The sequence below is a fragment of the Poecilia formosa genome, unplaced genomic scaffold (genome assembly GCF_000485575.1).
Source record: "Poecilia formosa unplaced genomic scaffold, Poecilia_formosa-5.1.2 Scaffold13, whole genome shotgun sequence".
NCBI classification, from domain to species: Eukaryota; Metazoa; Chordata; class Actinopteri; order Cyprinodontiformes; family Poeciliidae; genus Poecilia; species Poecilia formosa.
The window spans coordinates 3,504,891-3,516,699 of NW_006799952.1; the positions used below are offsets into that span (position 1 = coordinate 3,504,891).

General features: G+C 41.5%; 1 protein-coding gene across 7 annotated transcripts in view; it reads right to left on the minus strand.

Moving 5' to 3' along the window:
- The window catches only part of pclob (piccolo presynaptic cytomatrix protein b), a 59,802-nt gene extending 48,479 nt beyond the window's left edge, over positions 1-11,323 (minus strand). For 5 of the 7 annotated variants that reach the window (XM_016668159.1, XM_016668158.1, XM_016668156.1 and 2 more), the window contains exons 1-7: positions 11,191-11,323; positions 7,819-8,902; positions 6,790-7,629; positions 4,485-5,300; positions 3,451-4,290; positions 2,381-3,316; positions 2-991 (exon numbers count right to left, since the gene is read on the minus strand). In XM_016668159.1, the coding sequence (XP_016523645.1) occupies positions 2-991; positions 2,381-3,316; positions 3,451-4,290; positions 4,485-5,300; positions 6,790-7,629; positions 7,819-8,664 (5,268 nt within the window). In that variant the 5' untranslated portion in view covers positions 8,665-8,902; positions 11,191-11,323. The remainder of the gene's footprint in view (position 1; positions 992-2,380; positions 3,317-3,450; positions 4,291-4,484; positions 5,301-6,789; positions 7,630-7,818; positions 8,903-11,190) is intronic. The other 2 variants (XM_016668161.1, XM_016668155.1) reach the window with 1 other exon arrangement.
- Positions 11,324-11,809: the final 486 nt, after the last annotated feature.

The window sequence follows — 11,809 nt, forward strand, 5'->3', positions numbered from 1 at the left end:
CCGCAGTTTTGCTTGGCATTGGGTGAAATCCACACTGGTTACACACTGTGTTCTTGCACTGTGTGCATGTATTATAATTGGGTGGATCCTTAGAGCCTATGTTGAGTTTGATCTTACACAGTGGACAGGTGGACTGTTCCAGTTTGACACTTGCATGGGTACCTGCTTCAGATTTCAAAACCTCTGATGGGGTTTTCTCCACTTTAGCCTGTACTGATGGAAGGGTCTTTGTCTGCAATGATGTCTCTGCTTTCTTCTGCTGCTCAAGCTTTTGGGAAGCAGAAGGCTTGATCTCATTTGATTTTGGTTCTGCAGTTGGCTGATTCTCTGACTGCTGTTGCTGTTGTGACTTTTTCTCCTGTTCTACTTTTGGAGCTTTAGGTGATTTTGCTTCTTTTGAAGGAGACATCTTGGGAGAAACTGGTGGTGTTGTATTGAGCTGGTCCTTCACCGCTGAGGTTATTAAGGTAGAAGCAGAACTAAAGATGGATGAACTGAAGCCTAACATCTTCCCACCCACTGACTCAGCAGCCTTTGCTCCTTCTGGCTGAGGTTTAGGTTCAACAAAGTCAAAGAAGCCTCCAGACTCTTGCTGTTTTGCTGGAGTAGTGCTACTCCGTCTGCGTTCGTGTTGGTTTGCCAGATCTGATGGTTTCTTTTCTTCAGCTTTTAGTTTTTCTTGAGGTGTTTTCTGATCTAGTGCTGGGCTAACTTGTTTTAGAGAAGCATCACTAGATGGAGGTTTGCTTAATGGCACTGACTGTTTTCTCTGTGGTGAAACTCTCCCTAAAGGTTCTCTAGATTGCTCCACAACATCGAGACCATCCTTTTTTGGAGAAGAAGTGAGTTTGGAGGCATCTTCCATCTGAACATCAGTGGATGGAGGAAATTTACTGGGTGAGGTTTCAGACTTTAAAGCAGGAGGGCCTGGAGGTTCATTTGGTCCAACTGCTCTCTTCACCTGACATGTAAGACACAGCCATTCTTTTACCTGAAATACAGTAAAAACAAAATTAGGTGTTGATTTAAGAACAAACATAAAAATTTAGAGGTGTGCCGATCGATCGGCCACCGATCATAATCGGCCGATTTCCGTGAAAAATGTATGATCGGTGATCGCCGATTGCCGATCACACAAACCGATCACCTGCATCTCATTTCGCAGCCTGCCTGTGCAGCTGGTCTTCTCTTTCCTTCACACTGCGCAAACGCGCAGCAACAAATCCTAAGCGATGTGGAACTATAACGCTCTGAGAGAATGGAGAAGTTTGCATGATGCGCGGAAAATTGAAGCACGTGGGGTGAAGCATGTCAAAATGCATCAACACGACGAATCTAATATGGCATAAAAACAATGCCATAGTTGATGGAGTTTGGTTATATCGAGGCTCACTGCAGTAAAAAAAAAAAAGACATATGGAGCGACCAGATAGCAGGTAAAGCAGCGCACAGCTACAAACACTCACCCGGATTAGCATGACGGTCAGAAAGATAAACAAATAACCCGCAAAATGATTTAAGTCTTCGAGCTGCGATGTAAGACGCTGGTTCTGCTCTCGCTGTTGAACCGCTGCTACGCTACAGGTAATAATATTTCACAGACGGAGCGCCGCTTCTGCTCCACCTGGTAGTGACTCTCACACCGAACCTCTGCTTAAAGCTGCAACATCTAACTTAAAAAAATAAATTTTACATACATATTAAAACTTTCGCTGACCTAACATGAGACAGATGATCTCTGAAAAAATAATCAATCTCCTCCCTGATCTGCATAATTACTCCGCTCAGTCAGAAACAGCCACTCAGAGCTAGCAGTAATCAGCTAGCCGCCATGCTAACAGGACGTTTTCATTCAGTAACTCAGGATTGTTTATTGTAATTGAACCTGTATTTGCCTTTGAATGTAAAGTTTTATGCTTGAATTTTTTGGCAATGTTGAGAGGTTTTATTTTGACTCTGCATTATTTAGCCTCTTCAGAGCCTTCATATGTTTTCAGTCTGTTAAAGATAGTATTACCGATAGCAGTACAATTTGCACAATGCCTGTTTTGTTTTTTCTTGGAAAAAGTTATTAAAAACAAGCTTTTGTCTCTAAATTAAGGTGAATTCATGGTTCCTTTTTCCACATAATGTAACCGGTAGTGCTTATGATTAAAAAAATGATAATTATGTGATCGGTATTGGTGATCGGCCCTCATGGGTGATCGGAATCCGCAGGAAAAAACCTGATCGACACATCTCTATTAAAATTCTAATAAAAGCCAGTTTGTCTACATAATGAAGAAAAATAAGAGTACAAGTGAAAAGGTCTGAAGTACATAAAACGAATTGACCTGATTAACTTTATTTCTCACAGGAGAAGCTTTGCTTCAGTACTTACCTCACCCATGGGCATGGGGTTAAATCCACATTGGTTACAAACTGTGGTCTTGCATTCAGTGCAGGTATTGTAATTTGGAGTCTGCTTGGAGCCGATGTTCATCTCACCCTTACACAGTGGACAGATAGTTGGCCCTCCATCTGAACATCTTGGAGAGACTGTTTCTCCATGTGGCTGTGATAGAGCTTTGTCTTCTTTCTTCAGCTGAGATTCCCCTGGTTTTGCAGAAAGAACCTTTGGCTCTCTAGCTGGTGACATTTTGGGAGAAACTGTAGGTGTACTTTTTGGTGAAATCTTTGGTGAGACAGACATCTTGCCAGAGAGTTGGGGTGGTGCAGACATCTTACGAGAACCAGGTGGTGTAGTTCGTGATTCAGCAGCCGATATCAGATTTGATGCCGAGCTGAAAATAGATGAACCAAATCCAAACATCTTTCCACCCAAAGATTCGGTTGTTTTTGAGGCCTCAGATACTGTTTTAGTATCTTTTGAGAGCGTTGTTTTTTCTGATTCCTCTTGAACATCTGGTTTCACCTTCATGTATTTTGGGTTACACTCACTTTCCTGGCCAGTCTGTCTCTGGGTACTTGTTACTCTTTGGTCAGTCGGAGGTGATTGACCAGTGCTTGGGCTAGGCTGTATTTTCACTTCTGGTTCTTTAGCAGCAGGTGGTACAACTGCATGCTGTGTTCTCTGAGGAGAAGCAGGTGTGGAGCTCCTCTCCTTTTTTGATGAATCAGTTAGTGGGGCTTCTATCTTTTTGTCAGACAATTCCTTCTTTAGACTTTCCTCTTGTTTAGGAGGTGGGATTTTCTGACGTACAGTTAATGATGAACCTTTGTTTGTTTCAGTCTCTGGTTTTATGGAAGGTCCGGTGACATCAGAGGCACTGAGAGCTCTTTGCATCTGGCAGTTCAAACATAGCCATTCTTTGACCTGGAGGGACAAAAACATAAACCAAAAGGACTTAAGTAAGAGTGACATTTTTTTTCATACAAGATGTTGAGTGAATCCCAGACCACATTTGTTTTTAAGACATAAACACATTTACAAAATATTAATTTTCTTACCTCTGACACATTTGGCATTGGGTTAAATCCACACTGGTTGCACACAGTGGTCTTGCAATCTGTGCATTTTTTGTAGTTGGGAGGATCTTTGGAAGCAATATTGAGTTCAGTCTTACATAGAGGACAGGTAGAGTGGTCAGTCTTTTGACTATCTGAAGATATTACTTTGGCTTGCAGCAATGGAGAGTGATTAGTTTGCTGAACTTGCTCTGGTTTCTTCTCTGAGTCAGATTTCTGAACTGGAATTGATTTGGTTCCCTTTGCTGCTGGAAGTTTGGGAGAAACTGGTGGTGTTTTTGATTCATCTTGTACTGCAGAGGTTATAAAATTGGAAGCAGAACTCAACATTGAAGAACCAAAGCCAAACATTTTTCCTCCAAGTGACTCAGTAGGTTTTCCAGCTTCTGGTTGAGGCTTGGAACCACCAGATTTTAAGGACCTCCCATCTTCCTCTTTTGTTGATGTAATACCACTCTTTTTATGTTCAGTTTGACTTGTCTGGTCTGATGGCTTATTGTAACCTGTCTTTTGGTCTTGTTCCAGAACTTTTTGACTGGCTTCTGGTATGACCTGTTTTCTTAATTCGGGTCCTTTCTTGACTTCGGCTTTTGCTGATTGCTCAACTGATTTTTGTGAGTTGTGCTGCGGGGAGCCTAATTCCTTAGAATTAGCAGGTAGTGAAATTTCTTTCTCTTGTAAGGGTGTTTCTTTCCTCATAGCATCAGCAGATGCAGGTGTTTTGTTTGGAGAGGCTCGTAATTTCATCACAGGTGTTCCTGGAGGCTCAGATGCTCCAAGTGCTCTTTGCACCTGGCAGTTGAGGCATAACCACTCTTTGATCTACAATAGAACAAACATAATTAGACATTCAGATTGATTTTTCTAGAAAACAAAGGATTATAGTTTGTAATTATATGTTTATATAGCTTAGAATCCTCTTTTAATAAATATTTATTAAAAGACAGGTAGAGCTAAAAAAAAACAAACATTTTTTTTAGCAAATGTTTTCTTGCTACTTAAACTCCAGATCTTACCTCCTTTACATTTGGTGTGGGATTAAATCCGCATTGGTTACAGACAACGATTTTGCACTCTGTGCAGGTGCTGTAGTTTGGAGGGTCCTTGGTGCCCACATTCAGTTTTACTTTACAGAGAGGACAGGTGGAATCAGATATTCTGGAAATAAGTGGTGAGGCTGATTCTTTCTTTGGCAGTTCCGAGGGAGGTTTATCTGCTTTTGGCTGCACTGGTGTGGGACCTGGGGTTTGTTGTACCTGCTGTGGCTTTTTCTCCTGCTCTTGCTTTTTGACTGTGAGAGATTTGGGATCCTTTGCAGGGGACAACTTCGGAGAAACAGGTGCTGTAGTTTTGGGATCATCTTGGACAGCTGAAGTAATCAAAGTTGAAGCAGAGCTAAAGATGGAGGTACCAAAACCAAACATTTTCCCAGTCACTGATTCCGCAGGTTTTGCTGCATCACTTTGACTTTTAGGAGCACTAAAACCAAAGAGGCCTCCAGACTCTTGCGTTGTGGCACTTCCAGTTTTTTGTGGAGGCTTGATGGTCTGGCCGGTTTGTTTCTGAGGATCTATCCTTTGGCTCTGCTGAGGTGTCTTTTGTCCAGGAGCTTGTACATCTTGCCTTTGGCTTACTGGTCCTTCAGTCTTGACTTGTTTTGCTGCTACTGTTGATTCTTTTTTCTGAGGAGAACCGGGAGCAGAAGTCCTTTCAGGTCCAGGTGATGTTCCAGTTGTCTTTTTAAATGAATCAGTCAAGAGTGTTTCTTTCTGTGGTTCAGTTCCTGCAGCAGCTCGTTTCACCTGGCAATTCAGACAAAGCCACTCCTTTTCCTTTAAGAAAACAAGAAAGAAAGTCAGATATGAATGAACTGCATCTAGCATAAGTTCCTCAGTTCATAAGTTCCTAAGTGACATTTTAAACACAATTCCACCCACACAGAAATCCCAAATATTATTGAATGAAAGGACTGTAATGACATAAACAACGATGAAACTGAATTTATGATCACTTTCTCATACAAAGATAATTAAGAAATAAACTATGTGGTAGAAGTTACCTTTTGAAATATATTTCATTTCAGAAAAAAATACTTTATTGTAAAAGTGGATTAAAACAGGTTAAAAATAACACAATAATCAATTTGCTTTATAAAGGGAAACTTCATCAGTTTGAACTCTTGTTCAACATGATATGATTTATGATGGTTGAGAACCATGGTAAGGATGTGTAAAACCTTAGCAAATACATTGGGAACCTTGTTACACGCAATGGAATCATGACGTTTTTGTAATGCCGTGGGATTTTAAATAAAAGTCTGGTGATCTCTAATAGAAAAAAATGAAATTTTTTCTAGTCTTTCCAAATGAATACAGCAATGTTTCAGTAGAAACAAAATCTGCCTTCTTTAATGGCAATCACAGCCTCTAAAACTAAACTCTACTGAAAACCTATTGGGTGAGGTAAAGAGAAAATAACCTAGGAGATGGACTCTTAAAGATGAGGAGAGAAGTACAAAGAACAAAATTCAAATTTCCCTCTCTCTGTGTGTCTCAACCACGAATAAATGCACTGAAACCAATGTTTGGATTTTACAAAATATTTTTGTGTGAGGTTTTGCTACATTAGAAAATAATTATTTATTTTAAATTAATAAATACAAACAACAAATCCCCCTACAAACCTTTACAACTGGTACTAAAAATGTTAATTGTGTATATTGCTCAAGGGTTGCATTTTTTTTTCATATCATTTTTTATTTCAGTTCTATTCAAGAACTACTTTATCCATGCTCTTAAACAATAAGATCATGTAGCCCTGGATTATCCTTGGTAAGCTAGATAGTTACTGTGCATTGAGTTACAGCGTCCAGTGTCGGGTTCTATGTGCTTCAGGTAGCACCAAACTTGCCATTCTGTTTATCCATTCTGTATTCCCAAAATCTGTCTGTTTGCATATATGCAGAGTGTGCTTTGACATGGAAAGGTAAGCTAATTTGCAGTCAACATTGTTTATTGGCAAGGACAATCACCTGTTGTTTTAAATTATGGTAAAATATTCTCTGAATTCTGTATGTATTAGCTTTAGTCTCTCTCCAAAAACAAATGCAGCACAGACAAAATATTTTCTACAAGACACAGGGTTGTATAAGAATAAGCGATACTTCTTGATTGAAAAACTGCTTTATCTCTGTAAGAAATAACTTTGCCCACGAAGCGATGAAGTTGTCTAGAAAAGAGCCTACGTGAAAATGTTAATTATTTGTTATACTATCAATTATTTTTCTTTCCAGATTTATTCAATGAATATTACAAGTCTTACCTCTTTTATATTTGGCATGGGGTTGAATCCACACTGATTGCAGACAGTGCTTTTGCATTCTGTGCAGCTGTTGAAGTTGGGAGGATCCTTTGAGCCCACATTGAGCACCATCTTACAAATCGGACAAATGGATTGGCCCTTGTCGATAGGATTGAGGGAGGCTGTCGCTGCCTTTGGAACCTCTGCAGAGGATTTTCCTGCTTTCTGCACTGCTGACTGAGTCTTTTTCTCCTGAGGTTGTTGCTGCTTTTTTTCTAGTTCTAACTTTTGGCCAGAAGCTGCCTTACTGTCCTTTGTGAGCTGCATTTTTGGAGAAACTGGTGGTGTGATTTTGGGTTCATCCTGAACAGCTGAGCCAATTAAGGTAGATGCAGAACTAAAAAGAGAGGAACCAAAACCAAACATCTTCCCAGTTACGGACTCATCTGGTTTTGCAGATTCACTTTTTGCACCACTACTAAAGCCAAATAAACCTCCAGATGCCTGCTGTGGAGCTGGAGAGACCCTGCCTTGCGTTTGGCCAGGTTGACCACTCGGATGCATTTTTGGAGATCCTGATGCTCGCTGAGTCTCTGGTGTCATTCTCTGAGCTTGACCTAAACTGGCACCTGGTTTTGGATTTTCTGGTCCTTTAGGAGGTTCATTGCTAGCTGGCACTTTTGTTGGTTTAGACTGTAGTTTCGGTGATGAACCTGGTGCTGAAATGTCCTTTTTTGTAGGTTCACCAGGTGGTGGTTTCTGGTTTTGAGGAGCAGACAGCCTTTTCTTAGGAGGTCCTGGTGGCTCTGAAGTTCCTTGAGCTCTTTGTATTTGGCAGTTTAGGCAAAGCCACTCATGCCCCTACATAATAGTTAAAAACACAAAGATACAGCTAAATTAGTACTTGAACGTAAAAAAAAATAAATAAATACAATTATACAATTAGATAAGATCTTTTATCAATTACTATTAATACAAATACACACACACACACACATATATATATATATATATATGTGTGTGTGTGTGTATAATGAAGCCACTACTTACATCAGTGTCTGGAGGACTGAAGCCACATAAGCTGCACACCTCAGTTTTACACTGTGTGCAGGTTTTGTAGTTAGGTGATTCCTTGGTATGGATATTAAGTTCTGTTGTGTTACACACTGGGCAAAGAGGTTTAGAAACTGCTTTTGACTGAGGTTTGGCTTTCGTTGATCCCAATGACGGAGATCCAACAGGTGTCACTTCAGGTGTGCCTGGGCACTTAATGTCTTGTTGTCTATCGGATATCTGATTTTTGCCCCCTTTCTGCTGTTGTCCTACCTTAGGTGAGTGCTGTTGTTGTCTAGTTTTTGGTGATGACTGCTGTTGTTGGCTTACTATCTCTGGCCCAGTCTTTGTGGGACCCTGTACCCCAGCCTTTAAAAGTTCTTGATTTTGTACACTACTCTTAGCAGGGTCCTGTTGTTCTTTCAACTTGGGTGGAACCTGTTTTGAAGATACCGGTTGTGCTCCATCCTTTTCTGGAACCTGATGTTGAACTCCAGGCTTTGGTGAACTCTGCTGGGGTGGATCTTTAGTTTGTTGTCCTGCAGGTTTGTTTGTTGGTGGAGCTGTCTGTCCATTGCCACGTAGCTGTGGTGATCCCTGTTTAGGGAGAGGCTGGGATTTTTGCATAAGGGGACCCTGGTTGGATTTTTGGGGTGCCTGTTCTTGTTGCGTGTTCTTTCCAGGGCCAGGTCCGGGTTGTGGTTCTCCTGACGCTTTCCTCCCCTGTTGAGGAGGTGACTTTTTATCCCCTTCCCCATCATCTCCGAACAAGCCAAGCTTATTCACAGCAGAAGACATAGCATTCAGGGGATTCGCCCCACTGAGAAATTTGGAGGAGAACATGGCTGGGTCTGCTTCTTCTACTTTGTCCTCCTCCTCCTCCTCCTCACTGGAACTAGAGTCTATAAGGCTGTCAGAGTCAGAGCAGGAGCTGTCCCCTCTTTTACCCGGCTCTCCAGCAGAGGCCTGGGCTGGAGCCGCACCTGAGGAGAGGGCATCTACAGCCCTTCTGCTGCTGCTGCTACTGCTGCTGCTGCTGCTTCCAGGGCTCTCCTCTGGCTCAGCGTCTACATCAGACTTCCTAAATGCACAACAGAAAAGGACAAACGAAGTGTGAAATAACAACGAGCAAGATAGGGGGAGAGATTACAAAGTGCTTACGGACTTTTGAACCGCGCACACATCCGATGCTTTTTGAGCCAATTTGCTGCTATCAACCAAACAAAGAGGTTAATCATTTAAATTCAGTATGACAATCTATTTTTTGCACAGTGCATTTCAGCAACAAGACAGTTCAAAGTGCTTTGCATCATAAAATTTCAAAAGTAAAAGCTCATAAAAACATAAAACAGTCACCAGTTGAAGAACCAATGACAAACATTGCGTTTTGTCAAGTACCATCGTTAAAATCGTCAAAAGACATCAAATATGCTGATCAATGCTACAGTGATTATGGGTTGATAGCAAAGCTCAACAGGTGGGGTTTTTAGCCCTGATTTAAAGGAACTTTGTGTTTCGGCTGTTTTGCAGCTTTCTGGAAATTTGTTCCAGATTGGTGGTGCACAAAAGCAGAATGCTGCTTCTCCATGTTTGATTCTGGCTCTGGGGACACAGAGAATGTCAGGACCATAAGGCCTGAGTGATCTGGAAGGCTGGGACATATAGCCAAACTATATGTGATTGGAACATATAATTAACAAATTACTTAAATATTGTGGATTTTTGTTTTCTTGGGCAATCACAATAAACAGTGTGCTACATCATTCAGACTAAACATTATGACTGCCCTTATCTGCCAGGCCTGGTTTACCCAAATACCCTACAGGTACTTAAATTTATCACTTTTCTATCAGCATACTTCACTCCCTCAGCAATATCTACTGGATCAGACCACATGGGCCAGCCTGCATTTCCCATATGCGTCAGTGAGCTGATTTTTAATAAGTACCGACCCCTGCAGACAAGGAAAATCCCAATAGAGGTGCAGTTTTGAAGATGCTTTACCCCAGTCATTTTATCATCACAATTGGGTTCTTGTGAAGTTGGTTTAATTTTTTTAAGGATAAGCCAAATGTCCTGCTTCTAGATTGTTTTTACTGACTGACTGTATTCCACCTACTAACAGGTGCCTTTGTGATGAGAAAATCAGTGTTAACGTCGCTTGTCAATGGTCATAATGTGTTTGACGCCTTGAAAAAGAACATTTGAACTGAATAAATATTGTCTCCTTTTTGATATAAATACAATTATATCAAATGAACAAAATGTGCTTTCCATGCTTCAAATAGGATTTCTTCATAAAAAGAAAAAGAAAAAAAAAAGAAAATAAAACCATTCCTAATAAATGTCCACTTTGATCCTCTCGATTCACTCTATCTTCTGCTGCTTTCAGCACCACGGACAGTGTTCGAGCCGCTCCGATGATCACGCGTGATCTCTTTCCTGCAATGTAATAAAGCAGTCCAACGTGCAGCGACGAAGGAGATCCTCAACCCGCTACAACTGGCTCTGCTGCTGCAGCCAGCACATATTCAGATTGGGCTGTTAATCCCCGTCCACAATGAAAGAATCGCATCACCCCAGTGATGTTAGTCCAAGAGAGAGAAATCTTTTGCAGGGTATGTTTTATAGCAACAACACAGGGAAATACGGGGAAATCTAAGCGATTCTCTCTCTCTCTCTCTCTCTCTCTCTTTCTCTCTCTCTTTCTCTCTCTCTCTCTCTTTCTATGAAGAAACTGCAGGCACATCCGGGTAGGGAGCCACCAAATCATGCATCTTAGTAAATTCTTCTTTCTAAACACCCACTTCACTAAAAATGCAAAGCTTAAAGGGGGTGCAGGTCCGTGCGGGGAAACGACCTCTCTAATTGAGTGATTATATCTGCTTTTAGCATAACGTTATGACTGCTTTGCTCTGCCCACAAGCACCCATAGTCGGATCTGATGTTATCACAGCAGATGATCTGTGTGGAGAACACAGCATGACTGACACAAGACCTTTCTGAACGAGAATACATCCACGACAGGTCCAAGAGTGAGAAAAACACGTTACCACGTAATGTTTATTTATGTCAACGATCAGACACCTGTTCAAATCGACAAATAATCTAAATGGTCCTACTATGTGGGGACATTTTAAGCCAGTTTAAAACAACCAAGCGAATCCCTTGTCATCGTTTTAATTTCACCACACACCATCTGGTATCCGCGCCGTGTTCTCTCCCCCCTCCCCCCCTCTCCCCTACCCCGTCCACCATCACCCTCTCATTCCCTCCCATCCTGCAGCCAAGCATCCTTCACCCTCCACGGTCACAATGTCAAACACTAAAACGCGGTGCCGTTCTGAGCCTGGTCCAGTGAAGGCGTACCTTCATCGGTAGCGGATCTGCTTCGCCATCCTCCTCAGTCCTCGTCGGATAACTCCCGCTCAGTGTCAGCCCGTCTAAGCAAGAGGGATGGAGGGCACAGGGCAGCAGCAGATTGAGAGCAAACAGAGCCCCACTCCGCCTCCCGCTCTAGTGCGCAGGCGCCGCATCTGACAGGTGATCACAATATATATCACGCACGGAAATCAGAATTAAAAGGGACAGGCGATTTATTCCCGCAGAGTCACGTTTGATAAATAGTGAAAAGCTGAAGGTGATGTGGTTCGGATTTATTTACTTATTATTATTTTTTTTTTGTGGCTGTGGACACATTTTAAAATATCATGGTGTTCGTGAGTCTTTGAGGGATAATGTCGAGCCATGAGAGCAACATCAGAAACATTAAAGTCATTTTGAAACCCGTTTTTTGTGGTTTATTAAAGGGTAGATTTGGTCCTGTTTCAATCAGGAGGTTAAAACTAAAAGATATGATGCACTGTTTTCCAGAGTAGTTTTCAAAGCCATGTTTGTAGCGATCTTGTACTCACTCAGTGAGCGAGTACAATACAATCCACATATAGTCTAGTCAAGAATGGTTAAATGAGAACTTCTTGATCTATAT